Below are 16167 nucleotides of genomic sequence, written 5' to 3'. Positions count from 1 at the left end.
TCCGGGAGCCAGGGCAGACAGAACCTGACATGTTCCACAGGCACCTGCAAAGACCTACCTTTCCTGTGGAAATACTGTCTTCGCCTGGCCTTGGAAAGCAGTAGACAGTGCCCTCGATTCATCATCACTCAGTTGAGCAAACATGTCCCGAGCTCTTGCCGAGGGGCAGGTGTTGGACCCAAGGGAACGGTAGCCTAAGGTCCCATCCTCGCAGCGCCGCACACAGCTCCCTGCAGCCACTCCCACCATCCTGTCTCCCCGAGGACCTTTCCTCCACACTCACACTCAGGCTGATCTTCTGGTTTAAACAGCTGGCTGATGGCCACATCTTGCAATTTAGTCACGTCCGAAACCATGACTGTGGATCTCCGGAGGTCGTCGATGTGTACAGACTGCCACAGCCCTGGGAAAACAAGCCCCAGAAGCTTCCCTGTCTCCTCTGGTTTCTTCCTGTCAGTCATAAGCAGGGATACACTACCAACCTGATGTTTCAACACACTGCTGAATGAACGATTTGTATCCTGAAGTCTAATTTCTTCAATATACACAGGAACCATACAGATGTCATGCTATAGCTGTTAGCAACTTTAGCATAAAAATCACTTTTAAGAACTGAAATGACTACATTGCAAAAAAGTATTTGAAGAAGGCTTGTGATTCTTTTATAAATTTGTTATTAAACTTGCTGTATCATAATTAGTAGAGGGGTGTGAGACAATGGCAAGCTTTGCCCCCCATTAACTATGAAATTATTAAAGTAAACTGTTATTTGCCTATTTCTAGAATACTAATGTTCTCATACAGGGGATTCCTTGGAGATACTTTGGGATCGGGTCCAGACCATCACGAAAAAACAAATATTACAATAAATCGAATCACACAATTTTTTTGGTTTCCCAGTGCCTATAAAAGTTATGTTTACATTATACTGTATTTTATTAAGTGTGCAATAGCATTATGTCTCAAAAAACAATGTACATGCCTTAATTAAAAAATACTGTATTGCACACACAAAAACATAAAACAACCAAAAAAATACTGCACTGCTAAAAAATGCTAACCCTCATTGAGCCCTCAGCTAGTCATAGCAATAACATCAAAGGTCACTGATCCCACGTCACCATAGAACATATGATAATGAAAATGTTTGAAATATTGCGAGAATTACCAAAATATGACACAGAGACATGAAGCGAGCAAATGCTTTCAGAAAAATGGCACCGAAAGACTTGGCCTTTCGGCCAAAAAACCTTCAATTTGTAAAAAACGCAGTATCCGTGAAGTGTAATAAAGCAAAGTGCAATTAAACGAGGTGTGCCTGTGTAATAAGTATTTGGTGGCTCATTCCTCAGGAAAAAGAGAGAGAGAGATTTAAGATAGCGTTTCCCCACCCCAGAAGCAGGCATAAAGTATCCATGCATTCATAACACTGTTAGCTGGAACTATCTCTCTGCATTATCCATATAGTAAAAGGTGAGGAACCAGAGATTAATCAAGTGTTTATGGACAAGTGATGAAAGAAGTCCTATATGTTGGAACAGCCAGTCCAAAGATGAGTGTTTTTTGCATTAATCAGCAGTAAGAAATCTAAATTGCATCTGAAAAAAATATTGTTGAGATTAATATTAATGTTCCAATGTCAGACTTTGTACATCATAGGACCAAATTGGAAATAACTTAAACATCATTAAACAAACATATTCACTAATATTTTGGTCCTACCTCCATGGAATCCTACATAGGACGTTCCACTTCCCATCCGGGACAGTTTTGTGATGAAATAGACTAAGACATAGTCCTTATTTCCTTGTATCTTGTTGATTTCATTTATAGCAGAATACCTATTTTAAAAACAAACAAGCAAAGACAAAATAAATCAAAACAAAAACCAAGAAAATAAACAAAACGGATGTTGTAAAATGGCTGAAGGGTGTCCTCGGAGCAGTCAAGTTCCATCTCACATTTTTTTAGCTTTAAATAGATTTCATACCCTCAAGCTTGTTATCCTCTCTTACAAGAGAATGGGAGCAAGACCTCTCTAAGTAGGCTCATCTCTTTCCCCCATTCTTGCATCCCTCTGCTTTGAAATGGCATTTTTTTTTTTATTGGTCAGGAACCCGATCTTACAATCCTTGATGGGCTTGCTCTGATGTTACTAAGGTAAGGCTGGCGGACCTTTCCATTTCAAGAAACAGAGTTCTGTGAACAGACAACCAATGGCCAAAGACAACCAAGATATGAAATATGGTTTCCAATGCTTTAGAAGGTCCAGAAATTACTTTTACTTTAACATCAAGTAATAAGGGAACGTAGTTACTTCTAAAAGTATCAAATTTCCCCTACAAACAATATAAAGCTGCCCAACAAATACAACTGAAAGCATTTAAATACCATTATGGCCCTTCAACTTGCAATAAATTCATATCATGTAATTTAAAATGAATAATGACCAAATTATGTCTGCTAACATATGTTCCAAGGATACTCTTTTATATCCTGCTAATATTCTGTTATTTACACTTCTTGCATTTGGCTATTTTTGTGTTGTTATGAGCCTTTTCTCTCTTTGTTTCTCTAGTCCACATTTAGAGGAATAAAAAGGGAGAATAATTTTTTCTTATTTTTATGTTTATTCTAATACTATACAGTTTTCAGGGAAGAAATTCTTTAGGAGCTCCTGAATAAATTTGGAGTTTCCTACGTAGTTTCTGAGAAAAATAACAAAAACATACTTTGCTGAAGCGATGAGCTGAGCACTGTGAATTCCATCTTCAAAATTTGTTTGAATAATGAGGATTTTATAACTGGCTTTGTGAGCTAAGCAGTTTCTGAAAGAAAAAGGAAATTATCCAAGTGAGTTTTCTGTCCTAAAAATTGATGATAATATTCTCCAAAGTGATGGGAAATAGAAGGGGTATATAGAAAAACAATTCAGGTGGGATTTTCCTCTGTAAGTAAGGTGAGTAGACAATCCAGTGGAGAAAGAAAAAAGCCCTAATAAATGCCTCCCAATGAGGCATAAGGATGCTGGATTCAGAGAGGGCTGTTTTCGCAGAGGATAACAGAGATGAGAAGGACACCTGGAGAATTTAACGACATTCTTTTCAGAGTCACATGTCCTCAAGGTTCACTAACCAAAACTGGTGAGAACACCAGTGGTTACCATAGCCATACATATGAAATACAAAGTGATGGATCCTGAGGAGGGAGAGGAACGGGAGGGGAAGGCAGGGACCCTCACCGGACTTCCCTGAGGAAGGAGTACTCAGTGTCAAACTGCTGCAGTGACAGGATGGTGAGTTTCAGAGCCCTGTCCTTTACTTCTGATTCTAAAAGTTCACAGTCATGACTGGTTAGCAGTCTGGAGAACGTTGTGATCTGCAAAGGCAGGAAATGCAAATAATTTGCTGGAATGCAAGAAAGCATCGCACATCCGCTAGGTTTAGATCCCAGAAACATGAGGATGTTCAGCAAATATCTTCTATGGGCTCCTCATTGTGCAGTTGGTACACAGAGAGAAAAGAATACAAACCCAGTGGAGTTTTCCAAAACGAGGCAGTGCTGAGGTAAACAGAACCTACAGGATCAAACGTATTGGAGAGAAGAGTCACCCTGTCCCTAAGATGCCTTCAAGTCTTCTTCTTAGACTCCAGTGTCTTTTCCTACTTTGGATCCTACTGACAGTTCTGATGATACCTTAGGGCTCAGAACAAATGCCATTTCTCCTTTGCAATCTTACTTCATACTTTCAGATGGAGTTGGCCATTCATGTCCCTTTCTTCCCACAGCTGTTAGCAATTCTCCCCTGCCACTGGATCACACCGCACAGTGCAACAAATACACTCCTTAAGGGCATGCTGATATCCTAGGTCCTGAATTATTATCTCCAGGCTGGCCTTACCACTGAGCTTCCTATTCCTATATCCAACTGCATGAGAGTCTACCTAGATGTTACAGGAACATCAAAGCCCATCTGAAATGGAATTCACCACTGCCTCTGCCAAACTTGTTGCTCATACCTAGATTGTGATTAACCAAACTTTTGGTCATCCAAGGAAGAATCCAGGGAGTAATGTCTAGCCTCCTCCATCTCCCAGAGCCGCTATATGGAATCAATCATTACCTCTGCCAATCTGCATCCTTATCCTATGTCTCAATTCCACCCATCCATCCTCTACTTTGACTGAACTGGTACTGCAGCCTCCCTACTGGTCTATCTTTTCTGTGAGTCTTTTATCGGACTTTTTCCTCCCTCTCTCAGGCAGTGGGACACATCTCCACACACATTTCTCCATCACTCCCCTCTATACAAGAAAGAAAAAGCTCCTCAGTGCCACTGACAAGACCCTCCATGAAGTCTCTCCGGCTATATCTCATCCCCATCTCTCAGCACTCGCAGCCTTGAACTTTAAGCTTCATCAGCGTTTGACTCCTGGTTTCCTGCACAGACTGTGTTGTTTTAAACCTTGACATCCTTGCTCAAATAAGGTCCTCTGCCTATAATACCTTCCCAACCATACTTTACAATTAGCTTGACGGTCATCTCTTAAAGATGGGTTCATGCGACCTCATATCCTGATCTGTGTTGCTCCTCTTTGCCTCTGTGGATAGCACTATCATAGGATGTCAACAGTACCCGTTCATGAGTGTCTTTCCACCTTACACTGTATGTAGACCAAGGACAAGCCCTGTGTTAATTCATCTTTATATCCCCAGAGTACTCGAATGTGGTACCTCGTTTGTTGAAGTGAACACTGTGCACAGCACTGCACAAAAATGGGCACTCAAAACTTGGTTAAACTAACATGTATAAATATACAGGTCTCCTTGCACTTGCCATGGAGAGGAAACAAAAGTCTCAACACATTCATTTACGGTTCCTATACACTGACTTGCAAAGAATCTTGAATTCTTGATGCTAGCGAGTCAAGGACCCTGAGGTAAAAGAGAAAAAGGGTAAAATATAGAAAGATAATCACCTCTGTGAAGACGGCACGACGCTCCGAATCCATCGTGCAAAGGTGAGCCTGGAAGAAGTCTGCAAAGGAGTTATGCTGCTGCTTGTAATAGTATGCTTGCGACAGGGACTGTGCGGTGAACAGGCCTAGTGAGGAAGCGTTCAGCCGAACCACAGCATCAGGTGTGGCACAATCCAGCAGCACCAATTTGGCCTGCTCAGATACCTTCTGGTAAAGCTCATCAGTCAAGACCTTGTGCCCTAGCCGCTCTATGACCTGGAGCACCACAGAGGCACACGTGTCTGAGTGGTAGCCCATGAAGACATCAGAAGGGCTGTATTTGGGTCTGGCTAGAAACTGCTCTGCTTTCACATCTATGAACTTCTCCACCCAGACCTTGAGCTCTTCCACGATATTCTTCTGCCATTTCTCCAAAACAGTGTTGATGTCCAGATAGTGCTTCTCCAGCCGGTTAATGAGGGGGATGGGAAAATGTTTGTAGACGACATCTTTCTCCTCAATGACTATCAAGCGGAAGTCTGGGTGAACCCGACATTTGACCCGATGGGTCCCCAGACCGAGGTCCACGTACTTCTGGCCGCCGAGGTAGACGTAGTACTGATTGAGCGCATCATAGAGGCTCTCATAGAGGTTCTGTAGATTGAGCAGCACCACCATCTTGCCGGTTTCCATGCATATCTTCACTCGGTTGATATTTCTGCAGATCTGGGTGTACTCTTGGTCCTTGGGAAAACTGGATCCAAAAATAATCTCTGGCTGGTCTGCACTGAAGAACGCCTGCTGCAGGATCTGCAGGGCCACATAGTTTCTGGTCAGCACAAGCAGGTAGCGGGATTCGGAGTCGTCCAGCTCTCTGCCAGACGCCTTCTGAAGATCACCGTATATGTTCTGCTGGATCAAATGCATGGTGCTGACTTCTTCTGTGCACTTTGCCTCGGGTAAATTGGATGAAAAAATATCCAGGGCATGGATGTCGTCTTTGCCACTGAAGTTCCGAAGGACAGCTTGTGCAATGTCTTGAGGGGAAGGCTCTTTATTAGAGGCTTTTGCCGCGGCAAACACCATTTTGATGAGGCTGTAGTAGTCACGAAGCCCAAAGAACTCCTTGTCCTGCCTCTTACATACTGTTTCATAGGCTTTGGCAAAGGATGCAAAGTATCCTCGGATTCTTTCTTGGACGAGGGGCTCTGAAGAGCAAATTCCCCTGGCGCTCTCAATGAGCTCTCTCTTGTTGGGGCTGCCACGTGACACAAAAATACCCCTGTTCATCTTGGCGGGGTCCAGGGCCCAGTTGGAAATGCCTATGAAGCCAACTTTTTTGTGGGGGGCGGGATCGTCTTCAATGCATCCATCTTCCAGCAGTGGGTGCAGAGCCTTCAGGGGCATTTTGGGCGAGTCTTCTGCCAGTCCAACCTCATCTAACACCACCACAGAGACGTACTGCTCCAGGTCCTTCCCCTGTTGGAAGCGGGCACACTGCTTGAAGGTGCCTATAATGCCCTGTGGGGTGGAATGAGGGCTACACTGGAACGACACCAGATGGACCTGCCTCAGGCTCCGGAATAGGTCCGAGTGCGCAGCCTGGCCTTGCATGGCATCTGCCACGATGGTCTTGGCGAGAGATTTGGAGCTGCCAGGCTTGCCCACAAGGAAGAGAGGAATCTTGAGCTCGATGCAGATAACCATCATGAAGACATTCTCCTTCAAAGCCAAGTTCTTAGCGATGGTTTTCCTCAGAGATACGTCATTCAGAAAAAGATCCTGGGTTAGTGTTATCTCATGCAGGATAATCCTGCTATCATTATATGGTTCTGGAAAGAACTTGCAAATGGCTTTCCGATAAGATCCCTTCTTCTCTAAAGAGGCGTGGTAACATACCCCGATGGCCAGCACCAAGGACCAGAGGATGGGATCTCTCTCAAAGTCATTTTGGATGACACCAGACTCGCAGGGAAGGGAATCCAGCTTAGACAAGAGCATCTCACTGTGGTCGTAAAACCATTTGAAAACTTTCACACAGCGTTCCACATCCCTGAGGCTGACAAAACTGCACTCATTTTGTCTTTTCCTCATGAAACCCTGAGAGGCAGAAAGCACTTCGGTGATCACACGAGTCTCGCTCTGCACCATCACGATGGAGTTCACCAGTCTCTGGACAATCTGCTGGATGTAGAGCTTTTCTGCAGAGTCATTCAGTTGTCCGAAGTCCCACACCAGGGGGATCAGGCTCGGCGGCAGAGCGTGAACGCGGTACACCAGCTGCCTCAGGGGGATGGAGCCAAGCCTCTCCGCCGTCTCTTCTGCACTAACCCTGTATCCCAATCCAGCTGACTCCAGACGGCAGATCATCTCTTGGGTGTGCTTCCGGTAAGGGTTGCAGGCTGCTATGATATGCAAGCCAGAATCCTTAACCAGGGGCTTGCCACCCACTGTGCGGTCACACAGGACCTCTTTGATGCAGCTTATGGCCTCCGTGGTGTTGGCTTCATCAAAGAACAAGATGGTGTCTAACTGAAATTGGTCCTTATTGAAGCAGGCGAGCGCTTCGGCCTCCCTGACCTTGGAATAGATCATGTTGGCAGCTGTTCCTCCGTGAACCTTGACCAACTTCATGGTGTCAGTGTCAGCACCCCCACGCCGCAGGTCACTGAGGAATTTAATGAGTCTTGTTTTCCCACAGCCGGTTTCTCCCATGATGATGACAGGGATGCCACACCGGAAACGCATCTCAATGGCAAGGATCTTAAGCATATTGTCCGTTGTAAGCTCGTATGTTTCATCAGGGTCGATGGGCCACTGGATCCCCAATGCCAGGCACAGCTTTTCAAGTTTCTCATGTCTGGGCAGCTGGTCAAAGTCCACATTGAAGGGCACCCTCTGAAGCAACAGGCCCTCATACAGTTGCACTGTCATAACATCCTTCTTGATTACTTCCCCACTCAAGCGGTCAATGGCGTCAACACCGCCGTTCTGATTGGGCTGGAAATGGAAGCCTATGAACGTCATGGATGTGTGGTCACTGTTGAAGAACACATACGGGTGGGGCTCTGACTCCCACCTCTTCCGGAGAGAGAAAGGGGCAAGATCTTTTTCCTTGACCCCGTCCATGGTGACCGTGTACTTCCCTGGGCTTTGGTCGGATGTGTGAAGTGTAGGTGTGGCGAAATCTCGTGCCATGAAGATCATGAAGGTGACCACAAAGTTCTTGAAGCCCACCAGAGTGTCTCCAACAAAGCTGGGATCGCAGAAGAGAGAAGCCTCACAATCTCGGAGCTGGTAGTTCAAGAACCGAGCAAAGTTCCAAAGCTCTGACCAGGATGGGTTTATCACCCCACAGTAAATCAGGAGATGTTGGATGCATTCACCGGGGTTGCCCTCAACAGAGCCTTTTCGGTACTGAAATGTGTCTAGGTTTTCTTTCTGATGGAACCGCCTTAGATATTGGTAAGGTCTCTGGAGTGTTTCACTGCAGAACGCTCTCTGATCCATTCCTGGCTCTTCATAGCTCCACTGAGGATCCAGCTCCATGTTGATCACTTCTTTGGGAGGCCTGCACGTGACTTTGGGGAAGATGTCTAGAAAATTGAACTGGGGGACAAGTGTACTCTGGAAAGGAGAGACACAAATGAAATGAGTTATGGCTGAATTTCCTAAAAAATGTTTTTGTGTTTTAATCCTCCACATGGTCTAGACTGCATGGACCTTTATGAAAAATCACTTTCCATGAAGGGACTTCTGTAGATTCCTCTTTGCATGGGGTGTTACCTTTTGCACATTCAGGCATCGTATGAGCTGTACTGTTGATCACAAAGCCCTTTTCTATCCAACCTCTTGGAACTAAATCTCTCCATCAAGTACATACGTGTGTCTGTGTGTGTGTGTGTGTGTGTGTGTGTGTCCACATAAAACTCCCTTTTGTTAAGAAACTGATATGATGAAAGTCTCCTTTCCCTGTCAGCTACCATTAGGAAAGATGGTGCTCCTCCTAGCAAATGAGTTTTCTGCATTCCGAGCACCACTGGCATTTAACCCAGACATATAGCATCCATTCCGATGAGAACAAAACAAATCTAAGATACTGCTAATTAATAAAAGAATCTTTTTATTCCAGGCGTAATTTTAAAATAAGTTTAAAGATTTGTCTTTACTAACATTGCACTCAGTTACTTTGCTAAGGCTAAAGTGGGGAATCACAAAAACGTATCAAAGCCCCCACCCCAACAGTAACATGAAAGTGCCCTGATACACACCAGCTTCAAAGGCCTCCGTGGCAGCGAATTCCCTTCCAGGATTTCAACGATATATAAGTGGCATGGGTTCCGAAGCCACATCTTCCCATTTACATCCATTAAGTACTGGAGAATGAGGAGTTTGAAAAGAAACACCCAAATTCCAGTCTGCACCTAAAGACAGAATGACGTGGGTCTGTAAATACTTACACAAAAGACACCAACCCTCCCAACCCTAAGGACCCTCTTATCCAGCTCTTTGATATGATGATAGTGAGTATCAATACATGTACAAAGAAGCAAGTCTTTATACTGGGGAGGAGGTAGGGCAGGATGTGGGAGCTGTGTCTTTCCCAGCGCGGCCACTCAGCTAGAACCTGAGGGCACTTACTGAAGAGGTCACGTCAAAGTGGAATACAATGGGTCTCCTCCGATACCGGGCGTCCAGGAAAGGCAGGAGGGAGCCCAGGACTTCATTCTCATCCACCTGAGGGTTGATCAATCGAATAATTTTTAGAGGCACTTTTTCTCCATTAAACTTCATTTTCAGTTGGCCGTGCAACCTCTTCACAAAGAGAGACCTTCCTGTGATGTGAACATACAAAAATTAGGTGCCAGGGCTGCGGATCAAGAGTGAGAATGTCCAGAAAGAGTCACTACAAATCGTTTCTCTTTGTACAAAATTCAGAACTGATGCACCTAACATCGGGTTAAAGGACGCACGTTCGAACCCTCAGATTTCCTTGCTGTTAGCCACCCACCATCCTTGCTGCTTCCCGGGACTAAGGATGGCAGTCTGAGCGTAAGGACAGAAACAGCAGAGGTCGCTCCCGGGGGCGGGGAGCAAGTTTCACTGGAAAGAAGGTAGTACCGTGAAAGGGATACAGCCAACAGAATGGAAATCATGATGCTGACTGAAGGCAGAGGCATCCGTTTCTTCTCAAGACGGAGTAATTATACCTCAGCCTGCTCAGGACCCACATCAACCCCAAAGTAGCCAATGGACTTAAAAAAAAAAAAAAAAAAAAAGAGGAAACTGCAGAGATGCTAGTTTAAAGGAGGAAGATGGCTCAGCCAAGCTGGAAACCATGTGAGAAACGGTGTCCCGCTCCAGTACGGGTCCCGATTTACAACTTCAGGTGAGTCAGTCCTCTGGAGACTCAGTTTCCCCACCTGCAAAAGGGCTCATCTGAGCTCACCCCCCCACCCCATTGGACAGGTTGGACAGGGAAGGGCCATCAGGTGGTCCCTGGGACTCAGGGACCCAGCAGCCATCATTACCGACACCCGCTCTCTGCGAGGCCACGATCCCAACACACATGTGGTCCCGGAACGCGGCAGCGGCTGACGGGGTCTGTTCCGGTACCCGGAAGTGGTGAGCCAGGTAGGCCTGGATGTCCTTGAGGGGCGCCTGGGGGGTGACAAGAACCTTGTGCTGGCTGAAGGCCGAGGGGAGGTAGCAGTGCTCCCGCTCACAGTCACACACCATCACGAGCCGGTAGTGCTCCTGGTGGCGCTGCAGGCACAGGCTCAGGAAGAGCTCCTCCGCCCGGCAGGCCACCTCGTAGCTCAGCTGGTCTGCATACAGTAGGCTGTAGACCCTGAGTCCCTGGGAGCCCGGGGTCAGGCAGCGACGCAGGAGCAGCGCCACCTCCTCGAACGTGGTCTCTGGGGTGCAGAGCAGCACCTCGTCGTAGGTGGGCAGGGGCTGGTTCGGGGCCTGCATGTAGATGGCCAGGGCGGCTGGCAGCACCTCAGAGTGGCCACAGATGATGAGATTCGGCTGGCCGTCCTGCAGGCCTCTGGGGAGCTCCCGCTGCACAGGGGGCCCAGCCATCCTCGCCAGGCGAGCCAGACAGTGGCCAAGGGCCTCCAGGTCCAGGCAGTGAGGCAGGAGGACACTCATGCACGTCATCGACTGCTTCATGATGACCCTCAGCTTGTCCACCAGTCTGGGCTCAGAGAAGAGCAACAGTGGCAATCCTTCAACCACTGTACTCTCCTGGTGTGTGGCGGCCCTGCCATCGGGCCCCCGGCAGGCCTCCGAGACGTCCCTTGAGGTGCAGTTGCCTTTGATGAAGGAGAGCATGGTGAGGGCGGCACTGCTGGGCACCTGCTTCCCGAGCTCCGAGCCCAGGTAAACCAGCTGCTCGGCAGTATAGTAGTTGAGGTAAAAGTGCTCAGCTCGCTTCTCTGCCACGAATCTCTCCCAGTGGTCCAGGAAGTCCTCCATCTGCCGGCAGAGGGTCTCGAGCAGCTCAGCGACTGGCCCGCTCTCCACGAGCTGGCTCACGAGCTCCAGACCGAAGTCCATCTGGATGGAGGCACCCTTCTGGGGGGAGCAGTACACCTTGGCCGTCCAGGCCCTGAACAGCATATTTCCAGCAGAGTAAAGGTTTATAAAGGACTGGACAAGCCGCTGCACGTTGCAAAACACCTGTTGCAAATGGAAGCAGGAGGCAGACGTCACAGAGCTGACACATCAGTCTAGAATAACACAAACAGATTGGTAATTTGAAGGGCTGGGGTTCGTGTTTCTCCATGGTTCACTGTGTGATATCGAGCACAAGACTGATCACAGAAAGCCTTCCTTCCTCATTTCCACAGTCTCTTCTTTAGGAAGCAATACGTTGTAAAGATAAAGGAAACCATTTATAAAATACAAATGAACTTTAAGGAAAAAACTCATAACCAAAAGGAGAGACCATTACATAAACCGATATGCCTTTATCATTATGATTACTTTGGATTTTCATGAAGGATGTACATTTACATCTTTAAGTATTTTGGGATGCTTGCTGATTTACAGAGTAAATCAACATCTCTTTGGGTCATGAATTCCAAATACATGCATTCTGCAGACCCACTGGCTCCACTCTCCATGGGTTTAAGAGCAGAGTGATTCCTATGAATTAAACACAAACTCAGGGCTTCCCTGGTGGTGCAGTGGTTAAGAATCCGCCTGCCAATGCAGGGGACACGGGTTTGAGCCCTGGTCCGGGAAGATCCCACATGCCACGGAGCAACTAAGCCCGTGTGCAGTAACTACTGAGCCTGCGCTCTAGAGCCTGTGAGCCACAACTACTGAAGCCTCGTGTGCCTAGAGCCCGTGCTCCACAACAAGAGAAGCCACCGCAATGAGAAGCCCGCGCACCTCAACGAAGAGTAGCCCCCGCTCACCGCAACTAGAGAAAGCCTGCGCGCAGCAACGAAGACCCAACACAGCCAAAAATAAATAAATAAAATAAATAAATTTTAAAAATAAATAAATAAATACAAACTCAAACTCTTCCGACTTTCCCAGGCACCTCAGCAGTGAGAGTCTTCAGCCCAAACAGATGGGAATAGGACACCTGCTCCAGCATAGATACAAATCCTTACCTCAGAAAACACCTCTACGACTTCAGCATTGTTGTGATCTTTCTTGCCAGACATCAGCATCAATTTGTTCAAAAGCTCCTTCAGCTCTTCTAAAGAGTAGTCTCGCACCTCCTCGTGGCCTCCGTGGCCCTCAGGAAGGATTAAGTGTAGAACTGTGTCTGGGGAAATCTGTGGAACAGTACACAATCAGAGGTCATTTTTGAGAGGCAGAGACCCCCCACCCCGCCCCTGAGGACAGCAACCTGTAAGAGCCACCTGCAGCTGTGCCTGGGATGTGGGGCTCACCTTCTGGCCATCCGTGGGAGCCTTGATCACATAGATGCCTCTGCTGTTGATTGCTGTCGCCAGGGACAGGGATGACAGCTCCACAGACCCGTGACTCTCCTTCACTGTCTTCAGCCACTCCAGGTTCCGGGCAGAGTCACACTGTTGGGACAGAAGGAGAGAAAATGGGCCGCAGCTTACAAGTGATCTTCTTCCTGCCACTCCCTCCACCTCTGCCTTCCAGGGGCAAACTCCTCCTCCCCTTCTCCGGCTCAGCGTGCCATCACCCACAGGGGAGGCCTCCCTCATCTGCTGCCCACCACTGCCACGGGCTTTGGCTCTCCCTCTTGGGACACTTGTCAGGAGGTGTTGCTGCAATGGGCTGCTCCCCTGTGTTCTCACCCGGTGCCCTGGATACATGGATGGGGAGGGACAGGCATGAACCCAGCTCTCTGTGAGAAGGCAGCGTTGTGCCGGGCCCCCAGCTGGGGATGATGCTGGCTGTAACAAGGCTGTGAGCTCTGCTGCTCCTTCCATTCCTCTTTTGCTCCCCCATCCCTTGTGGGGCTCCAACCATCCTGTTACACAAGCTATGTATTGGGTTGGCCAAACAGTTCGTTCGGGTTTTTCCGAACATCTTACAGACAAACCCGAACGAACTTTTTGGCCAACCCAATACTATGGGCAGGCTTGGGCCCTGTGCAGATGGTTTACTTACAGGGAAATGTTTATTTTTTCTGATTAAAAGTGAATCTGTACCAATTGTGGAAAGCATGGAAAATACCAAAAAGTATAGAGAATTAAGTAACAATTACCACCATTCAGAGAAAGCCACTGGTAACATTTTAACATATTTCCTTTCAGTCTTTTTTTCCCATTCTTTTCGCATAGTAGAAATCACTCTAATTTACATGCAGTTTTGTATCCAATTTTCTAACATAATAAGACAGAGAAAGCATTTCCATATAGGAAGAAACTGTTTTTAAACATCCTTTTAAATGACTGCATTAAAAACCTGCCATGTGAGAGTGCAATAGTTGGCAGTCATGCCCCTAGTGTTTCTAAGCGATGCTTTATTAACCTTAATCTATTTTGGAGCCAGAAATAAGACTCACCAGTTTTTGGGGCAGGTGGTGGTCATTATCCAGAGCCTTCCACAGCTCTTTCAGGTGTTGCATGAATTCATCGAAACCCGCACTCGTGTCCAGCTCATACAGCAGGGGTGCAAAGCCCTGCACAGCATCGTGGAAGCAAGCCACCCGATCCACGTCGATGTCATTCTCCCCCGCAGAGATGGAGGCCAAGTCCACGAACACTTTCAGCTCCGTGATGCCTGGGGAGGGAGAGGCAGGTGAGTGCAGGGCTACCCCGTGATGACATGAGCCTCAAATCCGGGACAATGGTCCTTACTGAAGCTATAAATGGATATTCAGTGGATTTTTAGGGTTTTTATCCACTTTTTGCTTTCGATAAGAACCTGGGGCATTGTTTTTTTTTTTTGCCATTTATGTTGATACTGCTGACCAATACCTGACCTTACTGAACAGCATCAATGTCCAGGCATTGCATGGGGCTTTTGTGTATCTTACTTCATGTAATCACACAATATTGCCATATCGTTACGAAAAAGACAGTAACATGTTGACAGTTATCTATAAAAAACGGCTGCTCACTAATCGAAATCTGTGCATCACTGTGGCCCGAGGAGCCCACAGCTGAAAGCAGCGAGTCTGTGATGAGATGAGCAGGCGGCCCCTCCCCTGTCCCTGAACACCAGGGCTGTCCACCTTCCCTCTTCCCTGGCTCCATCTCCCCTCCATGAATTAATTCTGCCAAAATCACCAAAGCCACAGAGTTAAAAAGACTGCCAAGCCCTTGCACAACAACAGGTAGATGTGATTAAGCCAAGACAAGCTCGCCTTGGCTTCTAGTAAAAATCAACCGGAGGAAAAAGCTAAAGGGACACAATTTTAAAGAAAATGATCCCTTGCTGTTCACAGCAAGCATCCAGAGTGAGAGGGAAAAAAAGTAGCCAAGGAAATAGTTTTTACACCAGAAAATGAGCTATACTGTCCTGATATAAATGCTACCTACAATCAACGAGGCACACCCTGCACATTTACCAAAGAATACAGATGAAAACTTGCTAAGAGACTAGACTTAATTATTACCATCACTAAGAGGAAAGGAGAATTATAGGGCGTGATAGTGGGGCGAATTACTGTTACAATGGCAATCATATTACAAGATATAAATGTATCAAATCAATGTGCCATACGCCCTAACTTTACACAATGCTACATGGCAAATATATTTCAATTAAAATGTTTTAATTAAAAAAATGCAGATGGCATCTCATGGTCCTTTACTCAGAACATGATCAAGGGGAGGGGCCGCCCATAAGTTTAGGAAGACCACCCTATGAACCATCTAAATATGTTCCAGACTTCCGGCCACCACAGTGATGGACTGTACCTCCGAGAGCCTCCCGGACCCAGCTGATGAACTCCTTCCTCCGGGACAGCTCCTTCAGACACTGACACCGGGTCTCACTGACGTCCTGCAGCAGCTTTTTGGCACGGATAAGCTGCTGGTTGATCCGGTCCAGTTTTTCGTGGCGAAAGTTGTCCAAGACAGTCTAAGAAAGTCATCAAAGAAAGTTGTCAAAGAGAGTCTGCAAGAGAAGGTTGTATGTGCGCTGGAGCTGGCTCCTGGACCCCCCAAAACAACAATGTTGACCATCCCAACAGTCCTTCCCACCAAACTTCTGGGATTGGCAGGTGCCTGAAGCTCTTATCCCAGATTGGACACTGTAGCCGCTCTTGCTGTCCCCCCCTCGATCCATAGTAACTACAGTTCCTCTGCACCTGGCATTCTGCTAAGTAAACCTACACAAGAACCCTGCCAGGTGCACCTTGTAATTTTTTCTATTTTCTAGGTAAAGAAAAGAAGGACCAGGACAGTGACCTACTCAAGAACACGCTGCTGGGCTTCAAGCTTACATGTGCCAAATTCCAAATTTTGTGCTAAATTTTAGTCCTCATCATACCTGTCTACACAATAATATAGGTCACCGTATACCTTATAAACGCTCACCTAAAAAATCAGAAAGCAAAAGACTCACTTCTTAACTGTAACAGGTAACTTACCATGTGCCGCTCCCAGCTAAGCACTAGATGTGGAGAGCTGACAAAACAAATGGCTTTTTGGCTTCTAGAACCTAAAGAGCTCAGGTGACTCTTTACAAATATCAGATGACTAAAAGAGGATCATTGCCTTTTCCTAAATTCATGATCCTCCTGCCGATCCAAGGA

The 16167-nt window shown here is 46.7% G+C and overlaps 1 protein-coding gene across 1 annotated transcript in view; it reads right to left on the bottom strand.

Moving 5' to 3' along the window:
• RNF213 (ring finger protein 213) overlaps positions 1–16167 on the bottom strand; it is a 112418-nt gene that overhangs the window by 37105 nt on the left and 59146 nt on the right. Inside the window, 12 exon segments of the mRNA XM_036836586.1 lie at positions 284–403; positions 1723–1841; positions 2733–2828; positions 3242–3378; positions 4980–8585; positions 9230–9382; positions 9600–9793; positions 10490–11645; positions 12590–12757; positions 12875–13015; positions 13969–14186; positions 15329–15491. Of these exon segments, the coding sequence (XP_036692481.1) occupies positions 284–403; positions 1723–1841; positions 2733–2828; positions 3242–3378; positions 4980–8585; positions 9230–9382; positions 9600–9793; positions 10490–11645; positions 12590–12757; positions 12875–13015; positions 13969–14186; positions 15329–15491 (6271 nt within the window).

Source organism: Balaenoptera musculus, chromosome 20 (genome assembly GCF_009873245.2).
Source record: "Balaenoptera musculus isolate JJ_BM4_2016_0621 chromosome 20, mBalMus1.pri.v3, whole genome shotgun sequence".
Lineage (NCBI taxonomy): Eukaryota > Metazoa > Chordata > Mammalia > Artiodactyla > Balaenopteridae > Balaenoptera > Balaenoptera musculus.
The sequence above is the reverse complement of the archived record's forward strand: the minus strand, read 5'-3'. Positions and strand labels throughout refer to the sequence as shown.